At 32.0% G+C, this 24421-nt stretch overlaps 1 protein-coding gene across 26 annotated transcripts in view; it reads right to left on the bottom strand.

Moving 5' to 3' along the window:
- LOC132749497 (cyclin-dependent kinase-like 4) overlaps positions 1-24421 on the bottom strand; it is a 51959-nt gene that overhangs the window by 5782 nt on the left and 21756 nt on the right. For 6 of the 26 annotated variants that reach the window (XM_060739262.1, XM_060739285.1, XM_060739266.1 and 3 more), the window contains exons 8-14: positions 21392-22056; positions 20113-20139; positions 18225-18341; positions 14355-14414; positions 8668-8733; positions 6629-6852; positions 5963-6066 (exon numbers count right to left, since the gene is read on the bottom strand). In XM_060739262.1, coding sequence (XP_060595245.1) covers positions 5963-6066; positions 6629-6852; positions 8668-8733; positions 14355-14414; positions 18225-18341; positions 20113-20139; positions 21392-22056 — 1263 coding nt within the window. Of the gene's footprint in view, positions 1-5962; positions 6067-6628; positions 6853-8667; positions 8734-12621; positions 12638-13341; positions 13372-14354; positions 14415-18224; positions 18342-20112; positions 20140-20195; positions 20228-21391; positions 22057-24421 lie in introns of those variants that run through there. The other 20 variants (XM_060739267.1, XM_060739287.1, XM_060739270.1 and 17 more) reach the window with 20 other exon arrangements.

Below are 24421 nucleotides of genomic sequence, written 5' to 3'. Positions count from 1 at the left end.
AGTGTGCAAAGTTTCAAAGCCATATGTCAATGGACTTTGAAAATATTTGAACTATTACAAAAACTTTAACATAAATTCTAAGTCGAGTGGAAAAGGGGGCATAATTCTGTCAAAATGCTTGATAGAGTTACCTCCTCCTGTCTACAGGTTGGGGTCATGATGGTGAACAAGTGTGCAAAGTTTCAAAGCCATATGTCAATGGACTTTGAAAATATTTGAACTATTACAAAGACTTTAACATAAGTGGTTACGCCGACGCAGACGCCGACGCTGACACTGGCGCCGACGCTCGGGTGACTACAATAGCTCTACTTATTCTTATCGAATAGTTGAGCTAAAAAATGAAGAAAAAAATTGTCTAGAAAAAAAAAGTTCAAGGGGGACATAATTCTTGAAATAGTATTGAATCTTCTCACAAATGCTTTAAGATATAATAAGGAACATATACTTGGAGTTTGAAGCAGATACCTTAAAAAATAAAGAAGTTATAGAAAACAAACAACATTTTTTTCATGAAAAGTTCAAGAATTTTAATGCTGATAATATAGGTGCTAGAATTATGAACATTGCCACATATGATGTGGGTGATGATAAGAAACATAAATTTGAAGTTTGAAGTAGATACATTAAGAAATTTGACATGCATAATCTCCATACTGTCATCTTAAGTATCCATATTTCAAGTTTCATAACAATATTTTCAGGACTTTTTTTATTTATCCCAAATATTGTTATATTTGCCATATTATAAGTCTACTTGTTGCCATAGCAATCAAAATTTTCAACATAGGAAGAAAATGTAAAGACGTGCAAAATCTTCAGACTGCCATCTACCATAATATTTCAAGTTTCATACAAATATTTTAAGTACTTTTAGCATTATCACAGGATCCAGTTTTTGTGGACAAACGGTGTGTAAACCTTAAGTTCCCTCTGGTTAAACCAGTAGGGACCAATAACAAAGTTACATTACAGTCTGTTATAGAAAAAACAAAGGTCAAGCTCACATTTAAATTATTCAATATATTTGTTTGGTAGCAAGTCTTGTTTCCTCCAAGTATAAGTCAAATTTGTAGTTAAATACTTAAACAAAATTATAATAATTTAACAAAAATTAAATTATTTGACCCTGACAGTCAAGGTCATTTAATGCTCAAGGTCAGTTCAACTTTTTAGAAGGTCTTGTCCAAAAGGTTGTTTTGTACAAGTATGAAGATAAACCATTAAATAATTACCAAGTTACAGTCAATTACAGCAAAATCAGTGAAAATTCAATAATTTAACCTTCAAGGTCAAGATCATGAATGAGCCAAGGTCAATATAGGGTTAATGCACGTTTTTCGGTTATAATGTCTGCAGAGTCCCGAGTAACAGTTGGTGCCTGAGCCCATTAGGGCGATGGCTCCAACAGTTACGAGGAACTCTGCAGACTTTATAACAGGAAATAAACGTGCGTTGGTGATATTAAAGCATAAAATTTTAATCCAGATTTATGATGTTTATTTAATACAAAACAAATATATGTAATCCTTGTGGAAACAGTTTGAGTTTTATTTTTCCGAGGCCAACAACTTGGGAAATACAAATGCTCAGAGCCGAACAAAATGTCGAATTTAAATTGATTTAACAAAGCTTAACATTAGAGATATATTAACTCAAGAAATCTTTTTAAAAATACTCTACCAAAGACAAAACATGACCCTCAGAAAATGGCTCACCTGTATATAGGCCCCTGGGCCAAGGCCAATTTTAAACCAGGGGCTTTTATTTGAACAAACTTGGTAGACACCCATTAGAACATGTTTCATGATAAATATCTAAGATCTAGCTCTTTGGGGTTTTTATAAGAAGATTTTTTAAGTTTTTACTATAGACATATAGGGAAAAACAATGACCCCCCCCCCCCAATTTTGACCCCAGGGCTTTTATTTGAACAAACATGGTAGACATTCACTAGAAGACCTTTTATGCTAAGTATCTAAACTCTTGCTCTTTGGGTTCTTTATAAGAAGATTTTTTAAGTTTTTACTATACACATATAAGGAAAATCAATGACCTCTGGGGCCGGGCTAATTTAAACCAAAGGGCCATTATTTGAACAAACTTGGTAGACACCCATTAGAAGATGTTTCATGCTAAATATCTTACCTCTAGCTCTTTGGGTTTTTTAAAAGAAGGTTTTTTAAGTTTTTACTATATACATAAAGGGGGGAAAAAATGACCCCCTGGGTTGGGGCCAATTTTTACCCAAGGGCTTTTATTTGAACAAACTCATGCTTAATATCTAACCTGAGTCCAGCTATTTGGGTTTTTTAAAAGAAGAATTTTTAAGTTTTTACTATTTACAAATAAGGAAAATCAATGACCCCCCCCCCCCCCAGCGGGGCCAATTTTGACCCCAGGGCATTTATTTGAACAAACTTGGTAGACACTGACTAGATGATGTTTCATGCCAAATTTTTAAGCTCTAGCTCTTTCGCTTTTCTATAAGAAGATATTTTTAGTTTTTTATTTCGGTTGACTTTTCTTACAAGGAGCAACAACCAAGATTAACAGCAATGTCTATTCGCAGTATTTCCGGCTAGGTACTTGGTTGCTGCGATAAAGCCCTTAAAAAACATGATGTCAATAACAAGAGCACATGACTCTTTTGGCAAAAAGGTCAAATTGTTGTACATTTTCAAAATTTTTTTAATATTTTATATGTATTGCGCATAGGCAAAAGCGGGCTATAACAAGAATGCGTGACTCTGTTAACATATGGTTTTGGTCCCGTTAAAACATGGGCAAAAGAGGGGAAAATAGTCAATTTTATGCTATAATTTGCGTTTAATAAAGATATTATCCCAAAGAATGTTGTGTCTTAACCAGTTACAGCAAAAAAAAGATAATTTCAATAATTTGACTTTCAAGGTCAAGGTCATTTATGAGTGAAGTTCAAGGTTTTTCTAGCTAACTTGAAGGTCTATTCTAAAAGAATCTTTTACTTTGTTATTTTGAATGGATTGTCTTCAAACTTAATCTAAGATAGTTGTGTTTAAGTTTAAAGACAATCCATTCAAAAATAACAAGATATGTTTGTAAAACATGTATGCCCCCTATCGGCAGCCAATTTGTCATGTGATCAGGTTATTATGCATGACTTCTGACCCAGTGAACAAGCAATTAATACGGGTTATCTAGTATCTACTGGTCATGACTAGTCACAAGGTAATAATTATTGTGACCCCATAGGTTGTGTGCAGCAATTAAAGTTATTAAAAATCTTACCAAATAATATATACATAAATTTTATGAATCACATAGGCCTCATTAATGACAGCCAAGTTGTTATATTAAATAAGACCTTCAAATGTGTATACCAAAAGCACATAAAAATATCAACCAAGGCAACTTGAGTTGTTGAGTTATTGGTTAGAAACGGTCATTAAGTACAAGGTCACAATGACATTGACCCTTGACCCCAAAATCAATAGGGGTCATCTACTGGTCATGACCAATCATCATACCAAGTTTGAAGTTCCTAGGCCTAAGGGTTCTTTAGTTATTGACCGGAAACCGTTTTTACCTACAAGGTCAATGTGACCTTGACCTTTGACCCCTTGACCCCAAAATCAATAGGGGTCATCTGCTGGTCATGACCAATCACCATACCAAGTTTGAAGTTCCTAGGCCTAAGCGTTATTTAGTTATTGATCGGAAACCGTTTTTACCTACAAGGTCAATGTGACCTTGACCTTTGACCCCTTGACCCCATAATCAATAGGGGTCATCTGCTGGTCATGACCAATCACCATACCAAGTTTGAAGTTCCTAGGCCTAAGCGTTCTTTAGTTATTGATCGGAAACCGTTTTTACCTACAAGGTCAATGTGACCTTGACCTTTGACCCCTTGACCCAAAATCAATAGGGGTCATCTGCTGGTCATGACCAATCACCATACCAAGTTTGAAGTTCCTAGGCCTAAGCGTTCTTTAGTTATTGATCGGAAACCGTTTTTACCTACCTTGACCTTTGACCCCTTGACCCCAAAATCAATAGGGGTCATCTGCTGGTCATGACCAATCACCATACCGAGTTTGAAGTTCCTAGGCCTAAGCGTTCTTCAGTTATTGATCGGAAACCGTTTTAACATACAAGGTCAATGTGACCTTGACCTTTGACCCCTTGACCCCAAAATCAATAGGGATCATCTACTGGTCATGACCAATCACCATACCAAGTTTGAAGTTCCTAGGCCTAAGGGTTTTTTAGTTATCACTCGGAAACCATTTGGTCTACGGACCGACGGACCGGACGGACCGACGGAAGGGACGGACCGACAAGTGCAAAGCAATATACCCCCTCTTCTTCGAAGTGGGGGCATAACAAAGTTATAGCCACTAATAGCAGAACTCAAGCAAAATTTAGACATTTGACCTTGAGGTCAAGGTTATTAATGAATAAAGGTCAAGTTTAGTTTGATCTTCTTGAAGGACTTGTCCCAAGGGTTGTTGTGGCCAAGTATGAAGAACTTAAAAAAAAAAAAAAAAAAAAAAAAAAAAATGAGCTACCAATAGTACAGAGCCTGAACAGCTGATCAGACTGAAGAGAATGATGTGCAGAATGACCTAATTCTTGCATCTCAGACAGGATTATCTACTGTTTACACCGGTGCTAGAAAACTCTGTCTTACACCCCCTGTGTAAGACAAGTCGCGTGCTCTAAATGATGTCATTGCCACGCGCCTTTTATGAATGATTTGCGTTCTTAGGATGACGTCATTTTATTGTTATGAATGAAGTTGATACGCTACTATAAGAAAAAGTGCGTAATGAGAATATCAGTTTTCATAATTTCTGTTCTACAAATAATTGATATGTTATATGCAAGAAAAAGAATCAAATACCGGCTGCTGGTACAGACGGGAATAACTAGCTCACGGGTAACTGTTTAGCGGAAAATCGGCAGAGTCTGTTTACCGCCGTTAACAGTTACTCTCGAGCGAGATATTTCGGTCTGTACCGGCAGCCAGTGTAAGATTCTTATACTTTATACTGATGGCAAAGGCTGATCACTTTTGGTTCCAGCAATCAATAATATACATGTACATCATATACATATAGTGTAGTATAAAACAACTATTTTGTCAGTGATTGCAAAATGATATTTTACAGACAGACAACATTTCTCTGAAGTTGTAAATTTTGTGATGATAATGTGTTATACTTACATAACAAGTTAAGTGTATACTTACTGCAACAAAACCACGAGAATTTTGAAGAGATGGGAAAATTGACTGATTGATAATATACAAAATATGGAATGTAAAATTGAGGAATTCTATCATATAATTCTACAAAATATCTGAAAAAACGCTTTTGAAACAGCCTTCATTAAAACTTAAACCAGAAATAAGACAACTGTCATCTTAGAAAATAATTTTTCATGTCAGTGAGCAAACCATTCTTGGGTTAAATGTTTTTTTTCTTGATTTCTTTCCTATTTTAATAACTGTTACTTCCTAATGACAATATGTATAACTTATAACAGAGAAATTCTTTTTCAATTTTCCAGTTTGAGGTTTCTGGGAGTTCAGCATGAATAAAGACTGTTCTTAAAGTGCTTCCTCTGGATGTTTAATAAAAAGGTAATATTTTTTTACACTAAGAAAAAAAATTTACAGGGTGGGATTTGTAATCCCAAATAAACGCAATTGTTTAAATATGAAGAAAAAGTGACAATGGATCCATTGCATGTTTACACCATGAGGATTAGTCTGGGTAAATTTGTTATAAATAATCAGACAGGCTGAAGGAAATGAAATCATACAATGAAGAAGGTATAATTATAATACAGGGATAGAAACTTATCATGAAGAAGGCATAAAGGGAAAAGAAATTTGCAATGAAATGTTAAGGATCTGCTGTAAACTTAAACGTCTAAACATGGTAACACAGCAGAATGGAATTAATTGGCTTACCTGACTACTACTTGGGAAAGGGTCTATATTTGTTATATGTGGAATGGTAGCGATATTCGACCTCTGGTTTGTTGGCAACTTCGTCTTGGATTTCTGAGGAGCGGCTGCAAACAAGGGATTAGTGGACACTGTTAGCTTCATTAGTTTATCATATATCTACATTAGTTCCCATGGAAACATCATATCTTTTAAATGGTTCATCTAAAGAAAGGCTACTCTGCTGGCAGAAATAAATCTAGGTTATATCATAGAAAGGAATTAGATTATTTCATCATTTTATAAATATTTAATGCAGGAATCCCATATAATTTGTTTTTATCACTATACTAAACAAACAGGAGAAATTTTCACACTTTCAATCCAGAAATGCTTTCAAAATATTTCTTTGAATGTTTTGCACAATAATAAGCATAGGATTCCTTCATTAATCTAAAGCCATCTAGAGAAAATAGAACTAGAAGTAATGAGATAGCTAGAATATCTGAATAATACAAGGGTATATTTTCTACTGATCTAATTCTGTGAAAGAATGTGACTCAGTAAGTCAACTAAAGTAAAGATTACCTTTAAACATCTATGACCCATGTACAATACCTTTAAATATCAAATCAAATATTTGTCTAATACAATTTATCTTGAACCAATGTTTTTGTATCATGTACAAACCTTCTGCTCCTCTCACTTCAGGGAAACTAATCATTTCCTTATCCCTTCTCATTGTTTCAAACATAGTTGTCTCCCTTTTCTGTGTGCGTAATTTTTCAAGTGACTTATCATGAAGGTGGCTTTTCTCTGACTGCAAGGGCTGAGGACTGATCAAAACACTGTGGTGGTTTGGAGTATTCTTTGACTTGAAGTTAGACTGCTTCTTAGACATTTTATCATTGACCCTGCAACAGAAAAATTGATAATTAATTTAAAATCTTTTCTTGCTAAGTGGTCAAAGGATTTTTTTTTCATTGACTGGTAAACAATATATAAGTTTTACAATAAAATATGATAAATAGACAACAAAAAACAATGGAAAGCATATAAAATTTATGTTTAAAGAATACTTTTCATCTTTTTATCTTTTTGTGATTAAAATTTCTTTAACAGAATTTGGCATTTACATTAAGATATGTAAATATAAAACACCTGTATAATACAACATGACTCCATGTCCTCTGTTGTTTAGTGTCACAATCAATATATTCCTCTAGATAATATTCTTTTTTAACACTCAAAAACATCTTGGTAGGAAATGAAACCTGTACTTCTTTAAAATATGCAAATTTGTTGATTTTTGAAGGTAGATTTTATTTGTATGATCAAAGCTTATTCAAAATGCATCTTAAACTTTCTAATTGACATTTTGACATCACATCTAGGAATTTTTTGCCAGGTAAGAAGTTATCTATCATTTTTCACATTGATTGTATTGCAAGTATGTTACAAGATACCTTAAAAAGGTGGTATAGGGATCTAACTATAGTAACCTAATTCATTTGATACAGATGCCCATGTCCCGCTGAACTTTTATAATGGACTTGTCCTGCTTTGAATTTGGAACAGTTCAATGTTAGTCGGTGGAATTTCAGTATTAAAATAATGAAAATGAGCAGCCAAAAACAAGATTGTGGTCAGACTGGCCTATCACTTATACTAATAGCAAAGGTAAGAATGAACAATTACTTGCAATCTAAAGTTTAAAAATAATAATAATAAAAAAAATATTTGAAAATCAAGTATTTGGCTTTGCTGATCAGATTCAAAATCAAGTGACCCTGACCTTCTTCAATTTCCATGTATCTGGCAGATCTAAATTTTAAATAATAAATAAATTCACAGGCACTACAGTGTATAATGGGAAAATTCCTCAGCGTATGTGGGGGATATTTAATGAATAACTTTACAAATATAACTGCAAGCATTAATTATAATGATTCTCATACTTATAATAATAAAATTTATAATTGTCTTTGATATCTTCATTACTTATTTGTGATAACACTGTAATATATTTAACTCATTCACTGCTAGTAACAATTTGAAATACAACCAAATTTAATAATTTAGTAGTTTGAAGATGTATTTAGTATAATTTATGTTCCATCACCTACAATTAAACACATGAAACAAATCTGCTAAAAACAGCATTATAGAAACAGTAATAAGAACAGATATCAATAGTATTAATGGTGTCATAATTATCATGATATCTGTGTTATAAATTAAACTATCGAGGTCAAAGTGTAACAGGTCCAGATATTACACCTAACTAGTCACATGAGTTTATGTACAATATATAATTGTAAAATATTGAACCTTCAATAAGTATTTCAAGAACAATTATTTGGTGTAGATTTTGCCATTCTGCATTATTTTGCCATGCGCTCCATTTTGTTAAAACACCATCCATTTCATGTCACATGCATAATTAACACATTATTTGTTAAAGTACAAACAAAATACAGTCTTATTCAAATTAATAAAAAACTTGCTTTACTGGTTATTGAATTAATCCCAATAACAAGTGAAATTCGAAATAGCATGCATCTTTTTATACAGACATTGAAAATATTGAAAAATTTATAAATAGATATAAAAGCTGATTTTTCATTTCACCGAAAGCATTAAAAAAGCCAAAAATTTGCACACTGGTTAAAGAAGCACACAAAATGCACGAGTTGACAAATCTCAATCACATTAAGTGTGATTAGTACTTAGAAAAATTCCAGTATGCTTGCCAGGAATGGGGTTTTCCATCAGGAGATCGGAATGACGAGGTCCTACAAACATGAGAAAATTCTGTTTATTATCCAAAGTATCAGTGATTCACATTTCAATATTAGTTTTAACGAGAAGCTTCCCAATGCGATAAACCAGGTTTTCAACGACAATGTATTGATGTGACAGGAATCAATAGGTCAAAGTGCACTGGTGTTATTCAGTAGAAGCTGAAAATTCTATTGTAAGCAAGTGACCATGACCTCGCTCCAAGACAACTAAGTGGCAATCCCAACCTGCCACACAGCAAGTTTGGTGTCAAAAGGTCAAAGCAAATACAAGTAATTACATGAAAACTGAATTTTTTTTTAACAACATTGACCTTAACCTTGTTCACAGATACATGGATATAAGCAACCCACATACTAAATTTGGTGTCAATAGGTCTAAGCAAACTCAAGCTATTATGCGGAGACTGAATTTCTATTTTTAACAGCATCAACATTGACCTTCATCAGAGACATCTGGGTAGCAGTCCCAAGTTGCGTTCTGATATAAGCTACCCACACACCAAATTTGCTGTCAACAGCTAACTCAAGTTATTGAGCAGATAATGAATTTCTATTTTTTAGCAACATTGACCTTGACCTTGATATCTGACACCTGGGTAGCAACCCCAATCTACCTCTTGATTTGGCGTCAATAGCTTAAAGAAAACTCAAGTTATTGAGCCGAAACTGAATTTCTATTTTTAGCAACAGTGACCTTGACCTTGATCACAGACACCTGGGTAAAAATTCCAAGCTTCCTCTTGATATAAGTTACAAGTATGCAAAGTTTGGCATCAATAGGCCAAAGCAAACTCAAGTTGTTGAACAGAAACTGAATTTCTATTTCCAGTAACAGTGACCTTGATCACAAACAACTGGGTTGAAATCCTAAGCTGCCTTAGCAAACTCAAGTTATTTAGCGGAAATTGAATTTCTATTTTTAGTAACAATGACCTTGACCACTGACATCTGGGTAGCAATCCCAAGCTGCCTCTTGATATAAGCTACCCACACACCCAGTTTGGTGTGGACAGGCCAAAGCAAACTCAAGTTGTGGAGCAGAAACTGAATTTCTATTTTTAGTAACAGTGAGCTTGACCTTAATCACAGACACCTGGCTAGCAATCCTAAGCTGCCTCTTGATATAAGCTACCAACATACTAAATTTTGCATCAATAGACTAAAGCAAACTTAAGTTATTGAGTGGAAACTGAATTTCTATTTTTAGTAACAATGACCTTGACCACTGACACCTGGGTAGCAATCTCAAGCTGCCTCTTGATATAAGCTACCCACACACCCAGTTTGGTGTTGACAGGCCAAAGCAAACAAATGTTATGGAGCAAAACTAAATTTCTACTTTTAGTAACAGCGACCTTGACCTTAATCACAGACCCCTGGCTAGCAATCCCAAACTGCCTCTTGATACAAGCTATCCATTCACAAAATTTGGCGTTGAAGTTATGGGGCGGAAACCAAAAGTTGACTTCGGCATTACAATAACAAGGTTTCGTTGAAAACCTGGTTACAAACATAATCATTATGAAGATCATAATTCTAGGTCACAGTTTAATGAAGGTTACCTTCCTTATGTTACGACTGACCTTGCTAAAACTAAAGACTTGTTTATAAAATGTAAAGGTGAAATGCAAAGACAACAACATTTTTCTTGTCTGGAGACATTTATTTATTTTTTTGCATTATACTATTTTTCAAAGTTTAGAACTTGTTCTCAGGTTTTGAAAGGTTTTACAATCTGAAGTCAAATTTTCAATATGATTTAAGTAATGACACAACAAGGTAAAATGAGTGATCAATTAAAAATAACCCATGACTTTGTACACTTATAACCTGGTACCAATATTGAGCCAGACCAGTCATCATATCTGTGCAGTCTGACTAAGCTCTATACTGGGAGATTAATTTGTATATTTTGATATTGAAAGCCCTTAAATTTTGAATGGTCAAAAGCATCATAAATTCCATAGGTTAAGAGTTAAATTAAAACTAAAATCCATTCTATAATAGTGAGTGAATGTTTCCTTCACTTATTGTTTTTTTCTATGTTTATCACATTTTTTGTCTCGAATAATTAATAACTGATTGATCTTGACCTCAGCCAGTATAGAAATTACCTATGTTTCCAGGTCCAGATTCCTTCTATTGAAAAACTTTACTAGTAAAAGTACAACAGTTCACTATTAACAAAAAATCTGTAAAAAAACAGAGCTACCAAAACAGGTATATAAAAAGCTCTTGCTGGAAAAGGAGGGACCTAATTCAGCAAATTACCACCACCATGTCTTTTCTTCTACATATTCTACTTTTTCTTACATTTTTAAGCACTTCAAGAAAAACTAATATATAAACCATTACTCTCCGCACTATCCTTTCAAACATAATTTAAAGTTTGAACAAGAGCTGTTACATAAAAAAGACAAATGCCCCCCAAAAAGTTTTGTAAGTATTGCAGAAAGGTTCTATGAAAAGAAAAGAGAATAAAAGTAACTAACTGCTTATATTATTCTTGTTCAATGATTTACTATTCAAAGCAAACTTACCACCTTGACCTTGGAGGTAGGGACATGGGTCTTGGATGCGACAAGTCATCTTGATGTGGTAGACATTTATGACAATTAATTTAAAATCCTTCAATGCATGACAGAAGTTACAGTCCAGACATAAATGTTGTGTAAGTGGTGTATCTTTAACCTCTAAATGTGACCTTGACCTTTCAGGTAATGACATGGGTCTTAAACGGGACATATCGTCTGGATGTGGTAGACATTTTCGCCAAGTTATTTTGAAATCCTTCAATGCATCACTAAGTTAGAGTTAGGACACGAATGTGTACCTTCACCCTTTTCTTGTGAGAATACCTTCAAACTATAAGTGTGACCTTGACCGTGTGGTAGGGACATGAGTGTTACCACTCATCATCATTCTTACACTCTTGCCATTAAGTTATAAAATACACAAACATATCGTATCAAATGACCTTGACCTTTTAATACCTAGTCCATTTCTGGTTTCATTATGAAGATTATCTATATGTATGTCATATTGTACAAGAAATACTCTCATTGTATAAGCAATATTACAAAACAAAATATTTCGACATACATAGGCCAAAATATTAAGGAATCCCTCAATTTATAGCTTGAGCAAAGATAGTAAATGTATCTTAACCGGGATTACTGAATTGTGATCCAGTCTGAAATGATAACAGTTTATTCCAATGGTATGAACTTTTATCAATCTTACAGTACATGTAAATTTTTTTACAGTGAACAAGCTGAACAAAGAAATATTTTTGTTATAAACCTTAACAGCTATGCTAGACAGATAAACAGATGTTGCAATTATTCTGTCACTCATAACAGGCCAAAATAAAATAACCTATTCTAATCACAGATTACCTATAGACTGTTTGTATATACATGTATTTATAGATCTATAAAAAAAAGTCATAGCAGCTCTTTTAAACTTGAACTCTTTCACCCAACTATATAATAGGCTTGGACAGAACAGTGTGTGAAGCTGTACTGATGTTCAGACTGACCCAGCACTATACTGGTGACACCTACAGGCAATACAATTATCATCTGACCCAGCACTATACTGGTGACACCTACAGGCACTGACCCAGCACTATACTGGTGACACCTACAGGCACTGACCCAGCACTATACTGGTGACACCTACAGGCAATACAATTATCATAATCGCTAGCATACAGAGAAACATTAGTGTGCTTAAATAAAACTCACTGATAACATTTCAATTATCTACCCGTATTTATACTAGTATCAACCCTTAAACCACAAACTACATTTATAACTATGCAAAGTATATAAATATATTCAAAAAATGATTAAGCAATTACAAGCTTTAATATACCTGCCACTCGAAAACACTGGAAAAGTTATAGAAATATTTCTTTTATATACTGTATATATTTCCTAACATAAGAGATATATCAGCAGACCTTAAAGCATGCTTAGTGTAAATAGTAAATTCTGAAAAGAGAGCTAAAACAGATAAAAAAAAAGCAAAATATATATTTTAAAATGATAGCTTTTTTCCTTTTTCAAATAATATCTACCTTTTATGACTGAATTATTTTGAATGCTAAAATGTTAAAAAAGAACATTTTTATTGATAAGTTTTTAAATACATATACATTCAAACCAGAAGTTAATATCACCCAAACAAAAGGCTTTTTTTAATGTATAGTTTCAATGCAAAATAATTTGTTTTAAGAAACCACCTGTCAACAAAGGTCAAACTTATAAATAATTCATTTCCAATAGTTTCAACATAAGTTTGACTATAAATGTTCATATAGTTTAAGTTTCTGTTAGATGTTTTTGTTTTATTTGACATTCATTTCAAAATGATTGTTTTTTTGTACACCCTTTCAAATTCATTCATAAAAGGAAAAAGGATTACAAGTCTTGTTAGAATTCAGAGGTTGCATCAAGACAGTAAGGACTAGGCTGAATAATCTTTGTGCAAAATCACATCAGGTCAAGGTCATATTGTAGTGTCTCAGACTGGTTACCATGGTAACATTCACTCTCACACCAGACTGTGCTTTCTGTTTACTCAATAACTTACCAAGCTTGAGGTCTAGCTGAATCTTTCTGGCTTTAATTATAATAAGTAATTCATTAACACTGATCCAGCATTATCATTGAACAAATTATCAATGTGAGTGTTTTCCCCTATATCTATATAATAAAGTAGTTAACAATAAACAAAATATGAATAATTAAGGTACAGAAAACAAAGAATTTAAGAAATAACCTCTCTGGATAACATCCCAATCACCAGTAAAAATTAACATTTTAGAAACTGCAGACCATACAAGTGATTCCTGACTTCCTTGTCTGATATCATTTTTATTTTTAAATTTTATGAACTTATGAATTTTGATGTACAGTGTATTATAAACATAACTATAAAGTCTTATTTCAAGGAAAACCTTTATAAATTGAAAAAAGGTCATATTCAAGCAAAGGTCACACTTTCTGTAGTGAAACAGAATTTGTTGTATAATATTATTACCCTTGTCATTATATAATAAGTACATTACAAAGTTTCTTCTGTCTCACCAGTTTTATCTGTATGAAATGCAAACCATATCTTAAATCAACATTTTCCTAAATCAATATAAATCAATATGCACGTGACCTTTACTACTGAATGAATATGCTTTTTCTTTTGCAAGATTTCATTGTTATCAATAGTTAAACCAAGCAAAGACTAATCTTTCCTGTAAGTACTATAACTTAAACTATAGTGAAACTTCAGAAAACTGAACATCACTTGCAAAAAGTTTGGTTTTCTGAAATTTTTCGGTTTTTGTAACAAGTTCAACATCATTATTCTTAAGGCAAGACTTATCTTTGCTTGGAAATTATTGAAATATGACAAGTCAGGAAACAAGTTTTTGCATGAATTCTGCAGAGATTTCTTTGGTTGTTCTGATTTCTGTTAAAGTCTGAACTGTGTTAGGTAGAAGACACCCACTACACTGTATGTCATAATTAGTGTTCTATATATATATATATAAAAAATGAGGATTGTCAGTGATCACAGCATGTGAAACATTTCAACTGCTAGCTTACTGATTATTCTTGAACGGTGATATCTTTCCAATGTCGAAGCTACTTTGATGTTTTCTAGAACTGTTTGAAAATGATACAAATATGGCTACATTAAAGTGAGAATAAAACGACTATTATAACCTTACATCCCTCACCTGAGTTATACATGGAAACATATTTCAGAAAAAAGACGATAATAAAAATTGAGACATTCTTCACCAATCTGATTGTATCATTTTATATCATACATACCTTTGTATCTCCAATAATAAAGTACATGTAACACAAACTTGTAGCAGTAAATGGCTAGAAAAAGCCATGAAGCACAAACTAATCATTATTCTAAATAATAATCCTTATTTTCTTCAGAAAATCAACTTAAATTTTGCTAAAATGTAGCATAAATAAAAATATCTGACATCATTTATACTTTACAAAGTAGATCTCCACCATTTAATGCCACAGACAGGTGTTACATTACCACATTTTTGATGATACCACAGTGTCTCTGTGTTTTAGGATTATACATGTACATACGCCAACAAGTATACCATAAAGCTCAAATAAATTATACTGCTAAAGCATGTAATACTTATTCAGTACATCAAAACAAAATCAAGTATAATAATCTGCTTCTAGTGACTGGCTGTCAAATTCTAATGATCTTAAAATAAAGAGAAACTAGAAATGTGTCCATAGGACACTGATGCCCCCACACGCCACTGTTCTGTCAATCTTATGATTCTAGGTCAAATATTTTTTAGACTACATGTGCCACAAGTTGAAAACTAAAAATCAACAAAGGGCCATAATTCTGTAAAATTTGGTCACAGCAAAAATTCCTTCCTTTACTACCATCTACACATTAAGGTTGTTCATCCCTGGAAGTTTAAGCAAAATCTGCCATCCGGTTTAAGAGGAGTTGCGTTCACAAAATTTCTTTATGGTATATAGTGAAAAAATTAACAAAGGGCCATAATTCTGTTAAATTTGATCGCAGCAAAAATTCCTTCCTTTACTACCATCTACACATTAAGGTTGTTCTTCCCTGTAAGTTTAAGCAAAATCTGCCATCCGGTTTAAGAGGAGTTGCGTTCACAAAATTTCTATATGGTATAGAGTGAAAAAATTAACAAAGGGCTATAATTCTGTTAAATTTGATCGCAGCAAAAATTCCTTCCTTTACTACCATCTACACATTAAGGTTGTTCTTCCCTGTAAGTTTAAGCAAAATCTGCCATCCGGTTTAAGAGGAGTTGCGTTCACAAGATTTCGGGACGTACGGACAGACAGACGTACGGACGGACGGACAAGTGCAACGCTATATGCTCCCACCTTGTGGGGGCATAAAAAATCAATCTGAATTATTTTTTAATAAAGCATTAGGAAGCCTTAATGTGATTCAATCATGAAAGATGATATAAGATATAGGCTGACAGTTAAATGTTGGCTATCTCTATCCTGATACAATATATCAGTACCAAACCTTCTGAATGATTTCTGTTGTTATATATTCATATATTTCTAAGTGCAATAAAAAGGATCTGGTGAAAAATGGCATCCAATCATCAACCACTTCGTCAAACAACAAACATTTACTATCAGTTCATCTTCAATAACTAAAATCTTTCTTACTTTCATGAAAAAATAAATAGGATATCTAAATGCTAGCTGAAACAACAAACAAATAATAGTAATTTAATACAATTATATACACAAGTTTTCACTTTTTCTACATGAGCAAATGGGAAGTCCTATGTCAAATGGTAAATTACAACAGTCATATTGTTAATTTGTCAGATCATTCAAAACAGGGGTTGTTACTAGTTTGTTATGATCATTGTACAAGTACATTCACTTGTCTGAGACTTGAGTTATAACAGTGCCTTAACTTGTCGATTGTATCATAGTTCGCGGACATTTCTGTTGAAAATGTGACAGAGTTAAATCATATACATATACATGCACAATGCGTTAACTGGAGTGCAGGAATTAGTTACCAGCACTCCAGAGCATGCCCATTGATTGGTTCATTTTGTCCGGGGTTTACATTTTGTGACGACAGAGAAACGGATTGCAATGGAAATATCATATTCAGATGCTCGTTCATTGATTACTTTTTTGTGGGGTTTCATATTGTGGTATCAGGAAACGTGTTTTTATGTTTGACTATGATACAAAAGAGAAAGAACATCAAAACACTTGGCAATCTGATTTATACTTGGCTTGTATAAATCAGATAGCCTCGTGTTTCGATGCTCTTTCTTTTACTTAACATCTTTAAAAACTTGAGTTTATCCAAAATGTCAATGAGACTGAAATTTAAACAATGTCATAATTTGTCCATAAATGTCATTGAAACTTGAATTTTAGCAATGTCATAATTTGTCCATAAATGTCATTGAGATTGGGATAACAATGTCATAATTTGTCCATAAATGTCATTGAGATTGGGATAACAATGTCATAATTTGTCCATAAATGTCATTGAGATTGGGATAACAATGTCATAATTTGTCCATAAATGTCATTGAGATTGGGATTACAATGTCATAATTTGTCCATAAATGTCATTGAGATTGGGATTACAATGCCATAATTTGTCCATAAATGTCATTGAGATTGGGATAACAATGTCATAATTTGTCCATAAATGTCATTGAGATTGGGATTACAATGTCATTATTTGTCCATAATTGTCATTGAGATTGAGATTACAATGCCATAATTTGTCCATAAATGTCATTGAGATTGGGATTACAATGTCATAATTTGCCTATTAACATCATTGATAACAATGTTGCTATGTTTCCATTGAAATCTTTTATGAATTACAAAAATGTGGTAATTTGTTCATTCACATCATGGAAACTTTAGTTACAATGTCATAATTTGCCCATCAACTTCATTAAGACTGGAATATGGTTTGTCTTTACTGGAATTAACCACATGTAAAAGAATGCTGTAATTTGCCCATCAATGTTATTCAGACTGGAATTACAAAAATGTTGTAATTTCACATCAATGTTATAAAGACTGGAATTACAATTGTTATAGTTTGTACAGACTAGATTACAACATTGCTGTATTTCATCATCATTGTCATCATTCCTGTGAATAATTTGTTCTGATTTACAATTGGTTTTATTTTGTATATATAAGAAAAAGTTAGCAAAAAAGGGTTATATGCACAAGATACATGTATTATAAAAACACATAAAATATAATTTAACATTGTGCTAATACAAAATACAATGTGACAATATTATCTAAAAATATTATATTTCTTGGAGAACAAAGGATGTTTAGAAGCATGATTACATATTGATAAATTTTTAGATAAGCTTTGGAGTTTTAGTTGAAGAAAATAAAATACAGGACGATAAATATAGCGGACCACAATTCTACATATTCCCCATTTTGCCCTTTATCCTACCATATAAATGGCATAGGTTTTCACTTTTGCCTCACAAATAACATCTGAATAAACAGAAACTTATCTTACTGGATCATTAGAAAGAAATAGAATGATTTTGTAATGCTGACTTTTTAAACAAACAAAACATGTTTTCTATAATTAAAGTTGACTAAGGGATTGAACGAAACACTGCCTATGTGTCACTTAAGGGCAACACCCCATGAACTAACTTTAAATTTAAAATTTGGTGAATTTAATCACTTCTTGATTCCAATTCTCAAAGCATGACTGGTTTTTATAAACATATGTTGGGAAACAAATATTTCCAGCATCTGTACCTCAGAAAATGGAATTAAAACCCTTAATTAAGAGCCCTTGTTTTTTTTCTGCATGTATAAAATTGTTGTATATAGAATTGCAGTCTGAAGGACAAGAGACGATACAGTGTGGTTATATTTTGTACATGATCTTACCTCATAGGCATTGCCCCGGGAGTATAACTAATGTTTGCCCGCGGGCTCTGCATGGCAGCCATGTTGTTTACAGGAGGAGCAAATATATGGGGGGAATGGTTCGCTACCATATTAGGACTGGAAAATTAATCAGCATGCATTCACTTTAAATATATCATGTTTAATAGCTCATTGATCATGTTTGCAAGATGTTTGTTCTTAAATGATTTTAATGATTAATAATGAATGTAAAAACAATAAAAATATTTTTCAAATAGAGTAATGAACATGACTATGACTTTGTACTTAACTAGTTAAGTCAACCTTTTTGTGTTGTGACAAAATTATTGATAACTATTTTTTTAAATTTTTTTTAGATATATATTCACAATAATATACTTTATATCAACTGATTTCATCAAAGTTATTTTTCTTTTGACTACTTATTTAGTCTTTTACTTTATTTAGTCTATTGTTTGCAAAACTAACAAACTATGTTACATGATAAAAGAGTGACAAGAAATTTGGTGCAGATTTTTCAAGAAAACAGGTATTTTACCAGTATTATATAATGTTACCATTTAAGAAGTTTGTATCGTACAGGTTGTTACATTTTAAGACTGTATTTTGCAAACAATATCTTTATCACATGATGTTGCTTGTTTTCAATATAATAAAACAATTTAACATTTCTTTCTGTTATTCTTTAACCTTCTAGAACTTAAAGTGACCAACCAGTATATCTTTCACTCTTGACAGGTCTTTTATACATAAGACATCATAACACCACATTAACATTGCTCATCACATTATTTTTTCTATTTTCAGTTGTTTCTAGCTTTGTAATTAATATAATATTATAAAAAGAGTTATTTTGTATAGAATTATATTAAATTTGCCCTACAAAAAGCTTGTACCACTGAAGAAGATAATTATATTTTTTTTGAAATTGACAACACAAATTAAATCCTATATTTCCTAGTTAAGATTATTATTCATATATATAATATACATTAACTATATTATATGATGCGACAAAGATTCACTTCTCACATTAACAACTAATGATTTAGTAAGATGCTAATTCTATAATTACAAGATAGGACAACTACTACTTTATAATGTAATGAGAAATGGTATTTTGCTGAGATTATGGGATGAAATGTTAAATAATAAATAAATGACCCATTTCCCCCACAATAAATATTACATGTAATACATTATTGCTCTGATGTATATGACAAATTTTGAAAGGCACTTAAAACACTTAAATGTAGATGGGTGGCTTGGTGGTGGGTATAAGATTTAGCATGTACAGGTATATAAAAATGGTAACAGTTGACAAAATTGATCCATATCAGACATGTCTGTTGAAATTTGCTTCAAGTTTGCTCTTGTTTTTAACCCTTATCTTGCTGGGTTTAAGTAATGGACTTGTCCTCCTATAAATTTGGAATGGTTCAGTGTACTGTTTGGGGATTTCAATATAAAAATGATAAAATTGGACAGACAACAGTCAGACTGTATGGATGTGCTGAGTGGCCTGGGTCTTCAGTGCAAACATAGACAAATCATTATTGGTCGTAGTAGTAAAGTAATACTATATACATGTACAGTATATCATACATTTATATAATAAGTATACTAAGCTAACTGACCTCTAGCAATTATGACCAGGTTTATTTACAGAATTAATGACCTTTAATAAGAAGATTTCTGAAATATATAGTGCTTGGGCAAAGAATCAAACTCTTAACCTGTGGACTAAAAAGTTTCATTGCATTACTAATCACCATTCACCACCCACCTATATGCTTGATCAGGTGTGTTGTGTTATTAGTATAAGAGCAACAATATATCTTTGAAAAAGAATATAAAAAATAAATAAAAAAAAATCTATAGTATTCACCTGGCGTTGTTTAAAATGATTGATATTCTGAGAATAAAAAAAGGAGAAATAAATGAATAATTAATGTAAAAACTACATCTTACAGCTTTTGAAGATATTTGGCAGTTGAAATCTCCTGTTACATTATAATACATAAATATATTACATTTAAACATATTCATGATATCAAGATAAGGTAAGGAACATTTTCTTTGAAAATTTACAAATGAAACAAAATTAAACAACAAAATTCATAATTAATTTAATGTCAAATATTTATTAAAAGAAGAACTCCATGATTCAATAAAGTGGAATCAATTAATACTGGTTGCAGACTGACCACTGTAGATCAATTACTCTTTACAACAACAGTATGCATTATTCCAAAAGTAAGAATTCCAGTCTTTTTCAAAGAAAATATTCCTTTTTAATGTACAAACTACATCATAATACACTCCTGCACATAATGTGTGTCTAAAAATAAGTTCAATCAATCACATATCTTAATAAAACATAACAAAACAAAGCAAGACAAGGTTTCTACACACCAAACACTTCAAAACATAAAAGTAACGACAACAACAACAACAAACACATCACAACAACAACATAACAAGAAAAAAATTATGTATAAGTTTTAGTGTATTCCCTCTTTACTTGATCAGTGCCAAATATTACAAGGCTATGATCACAAAGTGCACCATCTCTCACCTTATTTCAATCATACTGACTGTTGAAATGTAACCTTTTTTCTGAGTCTGACAACATTCAATGCAAGTTTTCATGCTGATAAAAGCTAGAAAACAAGTTTCATAGTAAAATTTTAACAGTTGATCTTTTAAACTGTATTCATAGTTTGAAGTCTTTTTTGGAATATGTCCTATAATATTGCAGGAGATCATGCATATTGTTGTACTTATGATAAATTCATTAACCAAATCTACAATTATTTTGGTACTAGAAAAATAATTTAGCCCCCATTTAAGTCAAATACAGTGTATGTGATCTCTAGAAGGTTAACTCCTTTTCAGCACATGAATTGTGTTTTAATATCAATCTATCTATAATGACATTTCAATTCAATTGTTCCATTAATCACATAAATCATTAATTTTTAGTGAAACAGAAAATAACCTGTATTAAAGTGATGAGGACAGGTATCAAATTAATCTTTATATAAATATGGCACTGTATACTTCAAGAAGAATAAAACAAAACAAGCAGAACTCATAACATACTGACACTGAATAACAAAATAAGATTGTAAAACGTAAAGAGTGATGTTATTTAGATAATATACCTGCTTAGAGATGGTATAGATGGCGTTGTGGTATTGGAATTCTGTAGGTTATATCCTGACTGATGTATAGGTGGAATATACGATGAATCTTTATATGATACAGTGTTCTCCTGCTCATGATTCTCATCCTTCTCTGCCTCTAACTTCTCCAATTTATCACGCTTCTCTTTCTCCTGTTTAATATCACCCTTTTCTTTACTGTATTCTGTCTTAGACTCGGTACCCTTAGCTCTATCTACTCTATCAATACTGTTTTCTAATCTACTGTCAGATCTAGACTCTGAATCTTTTTCTCTATCACTTTTCTCTGATTTTTCAGGTTTAACTTTGTCCTTTTCCACTTTGTGGTCATTCTTTTCTCCAGAGTTTCTTTCTTTTGTTTTAATTTCTGCCTTTTCGTGTTTTATATCACCTTTATGTGGTTTAAAAACTTTAACATCTACTTTTTCATGTTTATCACTTTTGTCTATCTTATCTGTTCTATGACCTTTGTCTTGTGAACTATCTACTGGTGTATTACTAGTGTTAGTTTTATTTTTAGCATCAGAATGATTGTCCTTATTTGGAGTGACAGTAGTGGTGGGTGGAGTTTTCTTACTACCACCTTTATCTGGGGGATCTGCCACTTTTCGTTTTGATTTGTCCTCTGAACTATTTTTTGACTCCTAGAAATAGAAATGATAAATAAAATATTTTGATAAGTACATCCACAAGGGAGATAAAATAGATTAGAATTGAAATGATGATAGATCAATTAATTTTTTTCTTAAACAAATTTAATGATTTGAAATCTTAGAATCTTTGATTCCACACTCCATATCTGTCTGTAAAGAAGAATGGTTATTGATCAAATCATTGGTAAGAAATGTATTTTCATTTCACCATTTATGATTATAATCAAATTTTTACTAAAATTTGATGACTTTAGCTATATTATGAGAAATTCTAACTTTTGATTGCTTGATATAGCGCCTACCTAATATACAGTCAAACATAAGTTTAAAACTTTCAACCACTGATTATTTTTATATTAATTCTTATAAGGCAATATAAAATAAATTCCCAGATTCTCATCCCCGCACGCCCGACAAAAATTGCTCCGCCCGAATGATTTTTGTTTTCAAAAAAAAAAAAAAAAAAAGAAGAAAGGAAAAACAGAAGAAAGAAAAAAAGAAAAAATAGTTTATGTCTAGAACTTAACATTTGATTTACGTGTACAAATGCCGAGGATAAGTGCATGATGGCCGAAAGTCTGTCGGTCTCTGTCCTGGCTGAAAAAAATTTGGATCATGCTATCCGAGATAATCTTACTGCCAATCCTTGGGTCCTAATAAAATTTTAAAGAGCTAAAGATAACCAGTTTTGACAGTGAAATCAAAATTTGTTAAAGAACTGTAAAGGTATTGACCCACAGAAGACCAATTTTGGAAAAGTCAGATAAACAGCTGTGAGCTAATTTCTTCATAAACAACATCGGTAAATTTTGCCGTAAATTTCAAATTTGGATTTATTTTTTACAATACCTTTTTAAAATAGAGAATGAATAATCATAAAATATTTAATCTGATAAAATCAAAATCAACAACAACTAGAATTGTGAATGGTTGTGCAGGAAACAGACATTTTTTTCATTTGTCACATATTTTCGCGATGCCAATTTTTAATAGGTAAATCTCTGTACTTTCTTTGCCAAATTTTCAATAGGTTATATGTTATCATTTTTGCTATGTGATAAATAAATAGAACTTTCTTTTTGTGTAGCTTCATTTGTTGATTAATTAATTTTTAACAGACTTCACTCCAGAAAAAAGTCTTATTTTGTAACAATACATGTATGTATTTGGTTATTATTTTGTCCAAACATCAATTTGTTTGATGTCAGAATATGAAAGGTTCAATAAAACAGATCATAACAATTAAGATATATTATCATGTTGCTTCTATTCTCAATCTGAATCTATATATTTTACATACACATAATATTAGCAGTTAAATAGCTTATGATAGAACTAATTCCCAAATATTGACCTCCTCGCATGTAATTTCCAGACCGAGAATGGAAAATAAAAAATGGAAAATAAAATCCACCCACCCGCCCCATTTTTTTCCAAAATTTGGATGAGAATCTAGTTATTTATTTTCTATTGCCTAAGCTATCATACCACCAGTATCTGTCTGTCTGTCATATAAATGTAAGGGTATGATAAGCTACAGAGATATGTTTTCTTATTCAAAGGACAAAACATTTCACCATGAAAATCTCTGTAACCACTGGACATAAGGTGTTTATGGCTTCTGCTGGTGGAGGAAGACCACCAAGTACATCATGACACATTATTACAGGCTGGAATCCATATCAAAGTAGAGCCATAGACATTATGTAAGCTAGGCATATAGCTTTCTCACATAAAAATTTTAGTTATAGTTATAAAGTGCAAGTGGGTTAGAGTAACATAACTCAGATACAATCTGATTAAAATTAGCTCTAAATAACGCTCCCCTTTTAGATCTAACAGTGACCAATTACGTAGTTATTTTTGGTAATCTTTCACATAGCCAATCATCGGCGAGTTTTAATAATTTTGAAAGTGATGTGGTTTCTAATTTTAACCCTGGGAAAACTGAGTAGGAAATTGTCACGATTTCGAGAGCAAACTTGCCGTTGTCCATAAAGCCGACAGGTAAACTGGCAAAACAATCTTGCCAATTAAAAAATTGACTCTATTATTTCAATTTAATTTGTTAAATATTACTTCAAACATTCTTTTTTCTAACAAAAATCAACAATTTGTTTAACTTCCAAGGATAACGGTATTTTGTTACTTCTTCTAATGCCTATGTAAAAACAGATTTGATTGCATGGCTTAAAATAGCTTTTTCTTGGGAAATCTGAATTATAAAGGAGGCGAAACATATACGGTCGTAATCAGATCTACATAACAGAAATAGGTAGATCTGAACTTTAGTCAGATTGACTCAGATATAACAATCTTGACCACTTGTGTATAGAAATAGAAGTCCACTTCTTAA

The sequence above is a fragment of the Ruditapes philippinarum genome, unplaced genomic scaffold, assembly GCF_026571515.1.
Source record: "Ruditapes philippinarum isolate M1 unplaced genomic scaffold, ASM2657151v2 ctg575_1_1_1_1, whole genome shotgun sequence".
NCBI classification, from domain to species: Eukaryota; Metazoa; Mollusca; class Bivalvia; order Venerida; family Veneridae; genus Ruditapes; species Ruditapes philippinarum.
This window is presented reverse-complemented; position numbering and strand designations above follow the sequence as displayed.